Source organism: Sander lucioperca, chromosome 6, assembly GCF_008315115.2.
Source record: "Sander lucioperca isolate FBNREF2018 chromosome 6, SLUC_FBN_1.2, whole genome shotgun sequence".
Classification (NCBI taxonomy): domain Eukaryota; kingdom Metazoa; phylum Chordata; class Actinopteri; order Perciformes; family Percidae; genus Sander; species Sander lucioperca.
Window position 1 is genome coordinate 1,259,561 of NC_050178.1, and position 15,426 is coordinate 1,274,986.

At 41.7% G+C, this 15,426-nt stretch overlaps 2 protein-coding genes across 8 annotated transcripts in view; one reads left to right on the top strand and one right to left on the bottom strand.

Moving 5' to 3' along the window:
* The window catches only part of matn4 (matrilin 4), a 35,400-nt gene that overhangs the window by 9,455 nt on the left and 10,519 nt on the right, over window positions 1–15,426 (bottom strand). For 6 of the 7 annotated variants that reach the window (XM_036002066.1, XM_031300268.2, XM_036002064.1 and 3 more), the window contains exons 2-7: window positions 8,170–8,293; window positions 5,300–5,475; window positions 4,998–5,156; window positions 4,219–4,450; window positions 1,963–2,085; window positions 551–673 (exon numbers count right to left, since the gene is read on the bottom strand). In XM_036002066.1, the coding sequence (XP_035857959.1) occupies window positions 551–673; window positions 1,963–2,085; window positions 4,219–4,450; window positions 4,998–5,156; window positions 5,300–5,475; window positions 8,170–8,242 (886 nt within the window). In that variant the 5' untranslated portion in view covers window positions 8,243–8,293. Of the gene's footprint in view, window positions 1–550; window positions 674–1,962; window positions 2,086–4,218; window positions 4,451–4,997; window positions 5,157–5,299; window positions 5,476–8,169; window positions 8,294–13,452; window positions 13,591–15,426 lie in introns of those variants that run through there. The other variant, XM_036002065.1, reaches the window with a different exon arrangement.
* Window positions 8,199–15,426, top strand: part of rbpjl (recombination signal binding protein for immunoglobulin kappa J region-like) — a 46,989-nt gene continuing 39,761 nt past the window's right edge. The window contains exon 1 of the mRNA XM_036002067.1: window positions 8,199–8,301. The gene's annotated coding sequence lies outside the window, so the exon portion shown is untranslated. The remainder of the gene's footprint in view (window positions 8,302–15,426) is intronic.

Consider the following 15,426-nt stretch of genomic DNA (forward strand, 5'->3'; position numbering starts at 1 on the left):
ATAAACTAAACTTCCCTTTAAAAAAGCCAAGATTACAATATGTTAAGAGTTCTGTTAACTTATCTTAAATTGATATATCCTGTGAAAGCAGAATGAGAAATTCGGTTTCAAAGCCCAAAATTACAATTAAAGTTATGGCTGTACGGAAGTCAAGTCTTTAATATTTAAGAATGAGAATTAGGCTAGGTTTTTTTTTAAAATCTTGATTCATATATTTTACTGTTTCTAAATATCGTTCTTTTGGTAAAACAAGATGTACAGGAGTATAAATGATTTACAGTAAAGGGCCTTTTTTTATTAAGACTGACAGGAGGAACAAGAGTCAAACCCACACTCAGCTTCATGAATCAGCAGAGAAATCATGAATCGGCAGTTTGTGAAGGTTGAAATCCATTTCAGCATGAATGAACATGAATTCAAGCCTATCAGCAGTTATTACGGACATGTATATTGTGTAAAATGATGTGCTGTGTTACAGTTACTGTATGTGTGTGTGTGTGTGTGTGTGTGTGTGTGTGTGTGTGTGTGTGTGTGTGTGTGTGTGACTAACTTGAGCAGGTCTTCTTGTCATCATTCAGTTTGTATCCTTTGTTGCAGTCGCAGGTGAAAGACCCAGGTGAGCTGACGCAGATTTGTTCACAGTCGTGTTTCCCCTGAGCACACAGATCTATGGCTGTAACACACAAGCCATTTATTGAGTAACTATGTTCATTATAATTACTTGTGGATTTATGAATAATTTCACTTTTTGCATGCAAGCATCTTAACTCCAGTTACAAGCCCTTGTTTCTACACTGCCAGGGTAAATGTAACTTTCATCATCCCTGTGTCAAAGTGACATTTAAACTGCTAACAGTGTATACAGTCTTTCTCTATTATATTGGTCCATTGTGCCTTATTTACACCTTTAGCCAAATTAATATTATTGAGATCAGAGGGCTACATTAACGGAACATTGTAGTTTCACCCGACAGACCCACGTCAGGGTGTAAGTGCAGTCGGATTCACTGCGGTTGTCTCTTCCTTAAAGTGCTCATATTATGCTTTTCCCTTTCCTTTATTGTGTTATATTTTCTTTTTTGTGCAAAGCCCAAAGTCCACCCCAAAGGGACTTACCATCTCCAACAGAAAACACTGTTCACAAACTGCTCCAAAGAGCTCTATTGTAGTCCAGCCTTTGCTTCCGTGACGAACGTGTGCCACTTTGTAACACACGTTAAAATGCTCGCCTAGCTGCTAGCGTGGCACGCCCTCATACTCTGCTTCTGACTGGCTAGTAGTCGCATGTGCGACTCCCAACAAAGATGGAACAGAAGTGAGATGCCTCACTCTGTTGCTAAAACAGAGAACTCAACACACAGGGTGAAAAGAGGAGCTGCAGCAGTGTGCAGTACAACAAAAATATGGCGTTTTTTGAAAATTTAACCACGTAAACCTATTCTGATATAACCTCTAAATACAATTATGAACCTGCAAATGAGCATAATATGAGCACTTTAATGAATTCTCCTTCACGTCTTCTTTCCACCTCGATGGAAAATGTCATCAGGTCAAGGAAAAGGAAAGGTGGGAGAACGTAATTATTTTTTATTTTTTTCAACAGCTATGGTACACTTGCTTGGAGTCAAAACTTGGTCAAATCTGAACTCGCAGACATATGATGCACACGTTTTTAGATTCTCCTTATCACTCCAGAACTTGTCTTGAGAATCGTAACATTTTTAATTCTTCTTTAGTATCAAACAGGACCTGCTAATAGCTTATTCGGCATACATTTAATGGAGCCAAAATGTAAACAAATATAGGCAAAAAATGTGGCTAAAGTTGTCGCAGTTGTCTCGATTACGTCTGCCCATGATGTCAGAGCAAATTGTGCCACTAATGTAGAAACAACATGTTGTCCATGAATGTGTGGACCCAGTTTTCTATTGTTCTTTATCTCTGGTGCGTGTCTTTTGTTACCTGCACATGTTTTGCCATCTTCATTCAGAGTGTATCCAGGCAGACAGAGGCAGTGGAAGGAGCCCGGGGAGCTCTCACAGATGTGCTCACAGCCGTGGTCCGACTCCAGACACAGATCCATGCCTACGGAAGAGAGGATATCCACAATGCGTATTATCTCAAGGTTAAGAAGCTGCATGGTCATTATCAGGTTCTACATGAACTCAACATTTTCTGCCCAAGTTAAAAAAAAAAAGTTTTGGTGATTTCACTTTTGAAATTTGAAATAGGCTCAGTTAAAAGAAATGTTGTACTCCTGAACCGATCAGGAATCTAACATTTGAATCAAATCTTATGACAAGTTGTCGGGTTGTTTATGTTGCCGGGCCACCATCAGGTGCTTTTAGCTTTAAACTCTTGATAAATCATAACTAAGGATGTTTCTTCTGAATTTAAACTTTGATTAACTAACTTTTCTATTTAGTTATGAATATTTATTCCACTGAGTATCAAAAACCTAACCTCCTACATTACCCACAATGCCACTGCCATTACAAGCTTGTTATATTTCTTTCATAATTATTCCCTGTGTTAGGGGTCAGCCCATGTCTGCTACGGAGTAGTGTGGTTTCAGCCTGAGTGACAGGGTCAGACTGACGTGCACATATGAGCGGTGTTGTGTTTGAACCCAAAGAGCTGTAGGCTAACACACTGGAAGAGGACACTGATGAAGACTGAGGGGTACGTCCCAGGTCCTTAAATTCCATCCATGTTTCCTTCACTTGCTTTCCTTCCTCGCGTCTTAGTCTGTCCCCCTGAGGAAGCATGGGAGAGGCGCGAGGAAATCATTGGAGGAGAGAGGAAATGTGTTTCCAAAGGGATGAGACGTCCTTTCCTCTGAAGCGTCACAGGGAAGGCTGCTCTCGTGTATCCTCGCTCATAGCTCCTCGGAGATCCCTCCTCCATCCTCGCTCCTTGGGTCGAATAAGAGCTTTTAGACTACCTTTATGTAGGAGGGCCAGAACAACTTCTGTGTCAAGCGAGGAGATATCAAATAAGAGACTTGAGAAGCAGCCCTTGCTTTTTTTCCTCTCTCCTCGCGTGATTTCCACCCGTCTCATGCTTCCTCTGTGGGACGGACTGAGGTGAGAGGAAGGGAAGCAAGTGAAGGAAACAAGGATGCAATTTAACCACCTGGGACAGACCCGTAGATCAATAAAAAGAAGACTGAAGCTGTTCTTGTTTCCCACACACAACTTTAAACTGAACAACTACTCTCAGAACAGGCTGGTGGACTCTGCTGAGAGACAGTGGAGCGAGCAGGCCGTTTCAAAGCGGCAAAGAGAAGTACAGTAGCTGGGTGAGTCGCAAATACAGCACAACCCCTCTCACATGTGGGGAAAAGTGACACACTCACCCTCAACCTATTCAGCCTGCAGGAATAGGTATCTGCTAGGCTAGCCTTTCGTATGTGGGTCCTTAGGAGCCTAGGTTAGCTTAGCAACCACAAACTTTATTTGTCTGCTTTTACTCTTCTTTTCCATCTCCCACTGAGGGAAGCCAGCAACAGCCTAGAATAATAGCAGCACAGGGAAATATCTTGCACTTAAGGGATTTATAGAGGCTGTGTTGAAAAAGTATTAGGTTCTGTGGGGTTAGACGGGCATGGGATTTTATTTCTATCCAGGCTAGACATTCACTGTGTTTGTAATTCCAAAATCCAACAGCATGAAATTCCAGACTTGGCTCCAGGTTTGAACTTGTCTTATGTTAAGGTGACTTCAAATAAAAATAATCCATTAGTGGCATAAAGGTCTTTAGTTTTAGATCTTACAAAAAATATGATGTCAAATCCTTGAAGAATAACTCCTTTCATGGGTCAGGTATTTAATTTGATATATGAGCTGTATTTTTTTTAATCTGTATTTAATATGGTCCTGGGAGAGTGAAGATTTAAGTTTTCACATCCCAGTAAAATTGAGTTTTGTGCAATTTTTGTTTATTTCACGTTTTGTATTCTCATAAAACTGCACTTTCCAACAAGAAATAATGTAAATAAACCTTAAATTATACACTCAACCAAACCAAGTCAAAGTACAGCTCAAGCCAAATGTGATTTGATCTTTTGTTGTGAATGACATGTTAGTCTTAGGCAACCAGACATATTTTAAAGATCCTGCTGTGATTGGAAAAAAAGGTTTTGGCAAAATACGATCATAAACAATTGTATTCTTTGGGTTTTTACAGACAGTGAGGTTACTTCCTGTCCAGTCGTACCACAAAGCTTGTCCTGGAACTGCAGTCCAAACTGATGAATGAGGTCAAAGGACTCCACCAGGAAGACGTGGTCTTCGAAGGGCGGGGACGCCATGGCCCTCAGTGATGCCATGTCGGCTCTGGCCACCCCCACAGCGTAGATCTCGATGCCTTTCTCTCTGGCTTCAGCAGCCACCTCCGCCACGCGATCCTGAGGACGCCCGTCTGTCACGATCACGGCCACGTTGGGGACCTGAGGGAGAGAAAAGCTCAGGATCAGTGCTCAGGTAAGGTGGGGAGTAGGGTGGTGTTATAGTCTCGGAAAGACTATTTCATGGTCGGAAAATCTGACTCTTACCAAGTCGTTCGTTCAAGCAGAAAGTACAACTTATATTAACGTTGTGACGGGAGCAAAGCAGGAAGTAATGTGACAAAGTATAAAAGCGCCAAGTTCCTGCGTAAGGAGGGATGTTGGGGGGGGGTGGCCGGGGATCATTTCCCGTTTGAAAATATAAATAAACAGCAAGTTTTTTTTAACGTTATGAGCCGTCAAATTCAGCTCCACATGCATAACAGGAGGAGAAGTAACGTCTGATTTTAACCCAAACTAACGCCGTATTTGTGAATGTGTTGGTGAATGATGTCAGATCAGCTCTACTCTATGACAAAGTTTGATGGAAAGTAATTCAATCAAACCACTCTAACAAACTAAATAAATGTAATGAATCAAAATGCTGGCAGTGAGTCTGGAGTCTATGAACTAAATACATTTAAAAAAACTAGTGTCTTCATTGCACTACCTGTGGCCTGTCTCCCTCCTCGGCGATGAAAGCTGAATTCATGATATATTTAATGGCGAGTCCGGTCATGGTGCCCTGAGCGAGGGGGATGATCTCATTGATGCCTTTCACCATGGCGTCCAGCTTGGCGTGCGTCTTCAGAGAGAACTCATTGCGGAGCTGAAGAAGAAGAGCAGAGAGACAGCAGTTTGTATCCATGTCCTGCTCATCATCATGTTCATCAAAGTATCCTCCGCACCTTTATAATGCAAGCTTCACTGAAAACCATGGTTGAATGAATAAAGATCTGGATTCTACGGTACCTGGCTGGAGTACTGAACCACGCCCACTCTGGTGGCGTTGAGCCCGATGTCCAGGGTGCTCAGGATGTCGATCATGAACTTCCTCATGGTCTCAAACTCATGTGGTCTGACGCTGCGGGAGCTGTCAATGAGGAAGACCAGATCCACTGGACCAGACTTGCATTTCTGCTCAGGACCTGAGAGGAGGGACAAAACATTGAACACGGACGAATGAAACTGGAAATCTGGGGCTAAAAAATTAGATTTTTACTTGGGTTTCTGAAAGAGGCGAGGAGTACTAAGGACATGATTATTTTACAATTAATAATTTATTTATTTTTATGGGCGGAGTCAGTTGGTGTTGGAGTAGTTAGGCTTGGGAGAGCTGTGTTTATGTGTAAATGTATTTTGTGTTTTGTATTTTCTGTATATTTGTCTCAAAAATGTGATGATTCATCTCAAGGCGTTTTTTTCGACATTTTTGACACCTTTTTTTCACAGTTTGTTTTTGCTTTTTCCAACGTTTTAAATTGTTAAATTTTTCTTCTACACATTTTCAGCGCTTATTTCTACGTCCCATATTTTCTGATATAAAACAAAAATTGAAAACGGGTCAATGTGACCCAAAGTCAACACAAGGGTTAATCTAAGTCATAATCTGGGGAACTTTCTTGGTGACATCTGTTAAATAATCATTGATTTTACCCTATTCACCTGTAGTGTCTCGCCTGAACAAACAATGCTATACGTGGGAGAGGAATGTGAATTTTTCAAATCCTCACAGGTTTATGTGTGTGGTTTTCAGTTTGACATTTTTCTGGGATAAAGCAGCTGTTGAGGTCTTTGCACTCTGGTATAACGTTCAGATATACCATCTGAACTCACTCCTCCATGACTTCAGACACCTGTTTTTGTCTTTAATTGTTCAGCGTTACTGTGAACACACTCCCGTGTTGTAACATCATCTTGGTTTAAAAACACAGCAGTCATAGATGAGGTGAGTCTGTGTTCGTGGTGTGGCTTTATGAGTTATGGAGGAATTGTTTGATCATCCAATCTTCACAAAGGCTTCGACTGAAAGTCAGAGCAGAGACTCGGTGCCGGTAAAAGCAGACTTGTGGGATTGTTGTGGAATATGTCTTTAGTTTCAAACAGACATGAGGCTGGTTTTTAACATCTTATAAATATGTTCACGTCATTGTCTGGCCATATAAATCAGGTCAACCTTCAGCTGCAGATGTAACGTAAACCACATCGGATGAGTCAAAAACATTAGGTCATGATTCACATGAGACGACTCCTGTTGAGAACCCACGGAGGTGTCTTTCTCAACTTATCGGTCAAAGTTTCTTTCTTTAACTTAAGTTATTTTACATATGCACATCAATACAAAGAAGCAGTCGTTGGCAATCTTGGAAATCTTAGATCTACAGTATAATTAATTGATATTATTTTCCAAGTACATTTAGACATACAAAGAATTTAATTTAACCCATCTTACTATAACTAATTAGGATGGGTCCAGTTGTAATGCCAGTGTCTACATCAGGGCAATGGCAGGAGTTACGAGGCTGTCCTTCCCTGAGAAACGACCCCATAAATCGTTTGTTCCAGCAGCAATTACTACTCATATTTACGTTTATAGTGGCGGCGCCCTCTAGTGGCCGTAGCAGTTGTGACGGGTGCAAGGCAGGAAGTAAGGTGAGGAAGTATAAGAGCGCAAAACAAGCAGAGGACTTTCACCCAGGACCCTGTGGTATGTGTCCAGTTTGAAAATAAAAGTAAACGTTGAGTTTTTTTTTTACTTTACGGAACAAATGGAGCTAAACATAACCTAGTAGTTTTTGTGCCTAACTGTAACCAAACTGCAACCGTTTCACAACATTAACGAGGTGGTTTAATCCTGCGACAGTTACGTTCTCAGGTTTACATACGAGGACGGGAAACACTCCTGTGGGTCGTATTTCCTGCCACTGCTAGGGGCGATAATTTATAAATGGTTCTCCATATCGCCGTATGGAGGACTTGTTGGGAGTTAACCCAGCATGCATGTTTTTACGGTGGGAGGAAACCAGAGCACCCGGATGCATGTTCTTCACGCAAACACGGGGAGAACATGCAAACTCAGAACCCAGTACTCAGCACTGCTAACTTGCTGTCAGCCACTGTGTTGCGATCTCAGTAAAATTAAATATCTAAGACAAAAAACAGCGCATGAGTTAGAATATAGGAATAAAATATAACATGAAATAGAGCTGGGCAATATATTGATATTATATCGATATCGTGATATGAGACTAGATATCTTCTAAGATTTTGGATATCGTAATATGACATAAGTGTTGTCTTTTCCTGGTTTTAAAGGCTGCATTACAGTAAAGTGATGTCATTTTCTAAACTTACCAGACTGTTGTAACTGTTCTATTATTTGCCTTTACCCACTTAGTCACTATATTCACATTACTGATGATTATTTATCAAAAATCTCATTGTGTAAATATTTTGTTGAGAGCACCAATAGTCAACACTACAATATCGTTGCAGTATCGATATTATATAGGTATTTGGTCAAAAATATCGTGAAATTTGATTTTCTCTTAAATGAAATCAAATATATATTTGTGGTAGAAAGCGTGTTGTGAGTTTTGTCTGTTTTTTTGGTTGTCTAGTATTTATTTATTAAAATGACAATATATAAAATACATAATTGTACACAATCCTATAAAAAAGTAAAAACAGCAAAGTCTATTTATGTGGTCTCACTTTAAAAGTGAGATATATTGTATGCTAAAAACTTCCATTGTCCCCCATTTGGGAGGAAGATAATAAAAAAAACTTTAAAAACACAGTTTCTCTCTCTTTTTTTTCTCTCCCAGTATCAGCAGACTGACCTGCTTTGGGCCTGGCGGAGGCGAGGGCGGCCAGGGTCAGAAGACACAGCGCTCCGAGCTGTCTCATCTTCATCCTGATGATACCGATCTAACAGCTGGACTCCGGAGCTGGAACTGGATCAAACTGTGGCGGTGAGATAGACGGGAAGAAGGGAAGCAGAGAGAAATGCAAAAGAGGTTATTTGTGGGAACAAGAGAGGACCTGAGTTTATAACTCCTGCTGAAGTGTCCTCAACAGAACTGTACCCGCTTATTTAGTGATGTGTCAAGAGAAGTCCAGACATCAGGTTTAAAAAGGGACCAAATGTGTGGCCGGGTTAGTGCAGTTGGTAGAGCAGGCGCACATATGTGGAGGTGTATACCTCGACGCAGAAGGTCCAGGGTTCTAGTACCACCTGGACGATTTTCCTGCATGTCTTCCCCCTCTCTCCCCCCTTTTATATCTGGCTGTCCTTTCCATTAAAGGCTGACTATGTGAAACCGGTTATAACCACACAATGCACGTCAAGTTTCACCTTTTGTCTTGCTCCAGTTAGAGATGTTTATATTCAAAGTCTGGGTTTGGCTTGATCTCAAACAGATGCATGATGCTCTGTGCTAATTCTCATCTTCAACCCTGTGTTTTAGTGTCATTCTCAGTTTAGAGGAAAAAAGAATAAGTAACTGTACGATGGATTAGCTGATGGTGGAACAGAAACCACATATAAAAGTGTTGTGTTGAGATCACATCCACATTTAATGTCACCATCTACTGTTATTTTTTTTTCTTAACTTTATTCGCAGGGTGTTACAGTTAACCGTCAGTGGTAGGAACAATAGTGAAACATTATTGTTTGGAAAGGAGAGAGGTGAAGACTGAGACCATTACTGCTGAGGTGGGCCACGAAAAAACATTGTTTTCAACCATTTTTGTGATTGCTCACAAACCAAATTATTGTAGTTAGTTAATTAGTTTATTTAAATGGAGTCTGGTGGGTTTGGCAATAGCAAGTTTGGGGCTGTTTCATGGATCCTTTCCACAATGTTGTCAGACACTTGGAATAATAATCTGAGCCTGTCAGGGACAAAAACATTACGTTACGTCTTGCTTAATACTGGACCAATTTCAAAGATTGTTGTTCCCATCAGTCACTTAGACACAAAAAACATGGAAAAATAGAGTCCAGGTTAAAAAAAAATACAAGTTACCATTAAAGGGGGCCGGTGTTTTACCAAACCGCAAACTGTTTTCTAATCTTAACCAGTCGTTTTGTGGCTAAAGTTAAGGCATGTGGACCGCTCACCGTAATTTTGTAAGATATCATACGAATTGTTGTGGATAAGTTTTGCGTTGCACCAATGAGGCTATCTTAAGTCTTTAAGATAGTACATATTATCCGTTTGGTTTTCTACTCTGTAATCGCTTGTTGACGGGTGTGTTGCAGAGGGACATTCCAGTCCGTCCCCATCGTAAAACCCTCTGCTGCAAACACCTGGAGAAGGTGCACAGCAATTCCTGCTAATAGAGGGCTGTGGATAGACGCACACAGAGTCCCTAATCTGCCTGTTTGTCTGTCAGTATCCCTGCAGGCTATCAGCGCGAACCAGCAGCAGCACAGGGGTAATGATAACGTCTGTGTTTATGTTCAGGGCACACAGTCAACTCAAACAGGCATCATAAAAGCCACCTTCCTCTGGTCCTCCAGGGGTTTATCTGTGTCTGAGTGGCAGCCAGAGCATGTGGTCATCATGGCTCAGGCTGATTTTCTGGATTATCGGCTGGAAAGCCTACTCGCAACGTCCCCGCCCCCATATAACCCTAGACCACAAATTAATACAATAAATACAACGGTGTAAACTAAATGACTTTTAATGAGCCTTAATGTTTGCTATAATGAGTGTTTGCTAACTCAATTTTTGCTGAGGTTAGCAGCTAGAAACGGGATGGTCTCGCACCGAGAGGACAGATGTTTTGACGCATACACCATTTCATCCATTTTCAATTCAGTTGACTGAAGGCAGATTTATGGCTTTACACAGAGCCGACGGCGTAGCCTACGTAAGTAGCCGACGTCGTTGTGAGGATTTATATATGTGCGCTGGTGTGTCTGCATCGATCTAGCGTATCTCTTTAAGAGAAAAGCAGAGCCGGTGTGTCTGTGTATGCATGGGGAGAGTGATGGATATTAGCTTCGGAGTGAGTACCGACTCAGGCAGTGAAATGTCTCCCCTGTGCTTTATGACCATGGTCAGAAAGCTATTGGAAAAGCTATTGGAAAAGCTATTGGAAAAGTTAACCCTCTCCTTGATTTCACGTTGTTTTACGATGTGTAGTAGTTACATTTCTGAAGAGGTTCAAGCCAGGCTACGGCGTATGGTCCATATCTTTACGTACCTACCCAAACAACTCGCCTGACGTGCCATGAGTCACACTCAAGCTCACGTACGAACCATACCCAATTTATGGTTCTGCGTTGAATCTACGCCGTGGGTACGTACGTAAGCTCGAGTGTGACGAGTGACGCATGGCACGTCAGGCGAGATGTTTGGGTTGCCAGGTAGTACCGTGACATATCCTGCAGTCTGGACATATCACAGAAACCGTGAAACACCCATATTACTATGAAATCAGGAGATTAGCGGTACAAATAACCAATCTGGAGCAGGGCAGGAGAAAGGGTTAAAAGTAGGGAGACTCCGGTGTAAATCTGGAGTGTCTGCAGGCATTGTAACGAGTCAACAGATGTAGACAAGCACAGCGGCTCTTTTCTCTGTTGATGTCTCTGTTTGTCTCGTTGCCTTGCCCACTTTCTCTCATCTCTTCCACATATTTTCATCTCTGTAGTGAACAGACGGTCAGCCAAACATTTTGGAGCAAATCATTCATGCTTTTTGCAGTAATATCTCCTAAATGTTGGCTGTGACCGGACACAGTCGTCACCGGTCTTATATATGTATAACACCTATTGTTGATTCCTCCGACTCACTTCACAGGACGTATAGATTTGATTCAACAGATCTCGCAGACTTAAACAAAAGGTAACTGTTTGTGTTTCCACACACATTAAATCGGGAGGATCTGTTGAACTGTTTAAAACCTGAAATATCATTTTTGTCCAACTTTTTATACCATGGTTGGATGTCCTGTGGTTCCATGTGTACTCTGTGTGCATGTCTATATGTTTTTCTCATTTCCTCCAGCAAGAGGGACACGTTGGACCTGTTTATTTGTTAGGCCGCAAGATGTCCCAAAAACCACCTCACATAAAAAAAGTTGCTTGGCCAAAAGTACAGATTTTATTTCTTAATATTGTGATACATGGATCATATTTTACATCTCTTTCCCTTCAATCTAATACAAAGTCAAACCTAATGCCTGACAAAAAAATTTTTGGAAATTGATGAGTCTGTGGATCTGTAATAAAAAAACAGTTTTTGTGAGAATGGAATCATTTCTAATAAAGTTATTCCTCAACATTAAAACTAGGACCAACCAATAGAACACCACACAACAATGTCCACATTCTGCAAAGGCTAAAACTAAATATCTGAAGTAAAAAATGCAGAGACGCCTACACGCGCTCTCCCATGCCAAAAGATGTCATAGGTAGCCTGTTTAATGTCGAACATAAGAGAGTGGGAAGAGAGAAGAGAAGATAAGGAGTGGGAAGAAGAGACAGATGAGGGGAGAGAACCTGGTGATGAAAGGGAGGAGACAGGAAAAACACATTTTTAAAGCGTCATTTTCGGTATTTTTCAACCTAGACCCAGTTTTCTCACGTTTTTGCGTCTTAAGGCAGATATATTTATTTCCGACCACAGTTTAGAAAGCTGTTGCAGGAAAAGTTAACAATGATGTTTCACAACCTTAACGACGTGTTTGAAACTACGACGGTTACGTTCTCTGGTTTATATATATATATATATATATATATATATATATGTGAGGATGGAAAACGCTCCTGTGTGTTGTATTAGGCCGGCTGCACACTGGCTGCGTGGCGTGAGCGTGGCGTTTCTGTTGCGTGTCAGTTGCGTGGCGGCTGCGTGTCTTTGCACACCAGAAACATGTCTGACTGCTGCTAGCCGTGTCTGTACACATGTATGTTTCCCATTGATAAAATTAACAAAATAAACAAACATCGGCAGTATTTACGGCAAAATAGGCTACAGAATATTTCGTTCTGTATTGACAGGTGCACTATTTCGAATTACATTTATATCTGCATTTATGTCAAAACCTAGAGACTTTCAAACATCAAAATGTCATTTATTAAATGTATTTGTGTCAAAATGACATATAAACATCTTTTCGTATTCTATTTTGCCTGGAAACGCTTCCAACACGTCGCATGAAAAATAGGCGTCGGTCCTATTTCTAACATGCACGCGTTTTCGGCGAGGCTCGAGCCGCGCCTGAGACGTGCTCTAAACTGTTAACATGGGAGCCAAAATAAAAACGGACACGCCACGCAGCTGACACGCTTACGCCACGCAGTGTGCAGGAGGCCTTAGAGGGAGGGAACAAACGACCTATAATATCGTTGTATGCTTTGGATTAGTTGTTGGTATTTTTGAAAATATTGTCCGTCTACGTGCCTATCCTTCAAAACTCCACAGCAGTAATAGAGAGAAATAATCAGAAAGAAAAGGATGATTTGTTTGGGCAATTTGGAAATGAAATTAAAATGCACTGAAGCTCATTTTAACACACAGAGGAGAGTTTTCAACGAAACAACAGATTACAGAGTTTGGTCTCATCCAAGCCGTGTGTGTGTGTGTGTGTGTGTGTGTGTGTGTGTGTGTGTGTGTGTGTGTGTGGGACAAAGAGTCCTCAGTGTGACTTTCTGAAGCCCCCCCCCCACCTTCACCCCCAACACCCCTTTCCTGTCTCCCTCACCGGCTCCTCGCCGAACAACAATCTACGACCATCCCGCTGCTACTGAGCACGTGCACCGCAGACGCACAACCTCCCCCCCCCTTAGCGTGGGTCACAGACCAACATATGTTCTATAATTATCCACAAAGAGAATCATTCAGCTGAGATATTTTCTCATTAAACGTTTCATTGACTGGCTGGTGACGAAGGCTGCTGCGAGTCAGTTAACGCTGTGTTTCTTACTTAGCTGCTGAATATAGAAGTGGAGATCCTATTTCTTTCAATTAACACTTTAAACAAATTAAAACCATGTCTGCTCTCTTGCCACCTCTGGGAATACAGTTTATTTAACCCCCCCCCCCAAACTTTAAATGTGAACTGTGATGCACGTTTCATTCTAAGAACTAAAATTATAGGATCATTACCTGAATGATGTTTAATCTGGAAGAAAATGTGCTTTAAATTTAAAAAAAAAAGTTAAGCAAAAGAACAGCGGGTAAATGCACATCAGGGAGCAGTTTGATGCAGTTGATTGTTAACCAAGCGCAGAGTTTATAGAGCTGGTTGTTAAAAAGGAGTCCAAGAGCCGCAGCACTTGTTGACGTTGGCATGAATGTGAGATTACCGCGACATATCAAACAGTGGCTGTTTCTTTTAAAGGGTCTTTTCAAGTGCAGGCAGTAAAAATAAACTGTTGCTGCAGCAGAGATTCAAAGGAGTAGATGTTCAATTAATCAGTTTGAGTCAGTCTCTTCTCTCCTCTGTGACAGTAAAGTGAATATCTTTGAGTTGTGGAAAAAACGAGACATTTGAGGACGTCATTTTGGACTTTGGGAAACACTGAGCCACATTTTTCACCATTTTCTGACATTTTATAGACCAAACAACTAATCAATTAAACGAGAAAATAATCAACAGATTAGTCCACAAAGAAAATAAAAGAACATTCAAAAGCACACAACTCTAATAGTGCACAGACAAGTCAGTGGCACTGGCTGGCTTTTTCTTTGTGAGGTCAAATTGTTTTTTTCAAAGGAGTGTGGTGGCTTTGAAGAGAGCCGAGATAACGGCTTCAGTTCCCCGTCGTAAAGGGCTGTCTGAAATCCAGGCAAAGCAGTGAAAATATTCTAAATATAGCGTACACTTAAACTAATATAGATTTTCTTCTAGATGTCTGCTTTCACACTTAACTCGTTTGGTCCAGACTTTCGGACTATTCTTTTAGTTTTTAGGCCTTTATTTCCATAGAACAGATGAAGACATGAAAGGGGAGAGAGAGAGAGGGGGGAATGACATGCAGCAAAGGGCCGCAGGTCAGAGTCGAACCCACGGCCGCTGCATCGAGGAGTAAACCTCTATATATGTGCGCCTGCTCTACCACCTAAGCTAACCCGGCCACACAGACTTTCGGACTTTTCAGTTTGACCCGAACCAAAATCACAGGGTGTGATACCTCCCCCGCGTACCGGACCAAACGGACGATATTTGTTCCGACCAAAGGAGGTGGGCTTGGTCTGTATCAAACTGAACCATGGTTTATTACTAGTATGAAAGCATTTTTTTTTTGCATGGTTCAGACTTTGAAACCAAATACAGGAAGTTCTGGCAGGCTGTCGTGTGGTATAAGAGAAGCGTAGATCCTTTAAGGAATAGCTGAGTGCTTAGTGTGTACACGAGAGAGAGTGGACGGTGGATAGGCTCAGAGCAGACAGCTGTCGGCTATCAGAGCTAGAGAATACATTAGTAGTGTACAGTGCTGCAGCTCCTCAAACCCAAGTAAAGTTCCCGTGTCTTGCTTTTCAACAAAGCAACAAAACAAAAAGAGCCTCGTAGCAAAAAACTCTGACAGAAGAGAGGATACGAGAGGATGGGAAAGCACGTCTACAAACTAATCAATTCCAAGTATCGGGAGACTAAGCTTACATATGTGATGACGACAGGACGTAGTTATGTAATGTAGAGTTCTTTAGTGCGCTTGCATAACTGCAATGTGAAACCCAGAGTAACCACATCAATGTATACAATGTAACAAAAACATGAACCTTGGTCTGGACCTTGGTTTGGACTTTCAGGTGTGAAAAGTCCCTGAAACAGCCTTTAGCTGCTGCCTCCGTCCACAGCAAGACATTGCTTAGCTTCCGTGTCGCTACTCCTGCCTGCTTCTCCAAACTTGGGGGCGTGCCGACCGCCATCTACTGTAGCTAACACACTGACTATGGAGAAGTAGCTCATACAGCCATACTTCTAAACATCTGAACTATCCCTTTAAACAACTGCATCATCTGCCGCTGAACACTAACAAGTGCATAACAGGCCTGGAGTTTGTGCTGCCCCCGATGGAGCGGAACATGTTAATGTATTCTCCAGACTTCCTGTGCATCTGCCCCTGATGTCCACTC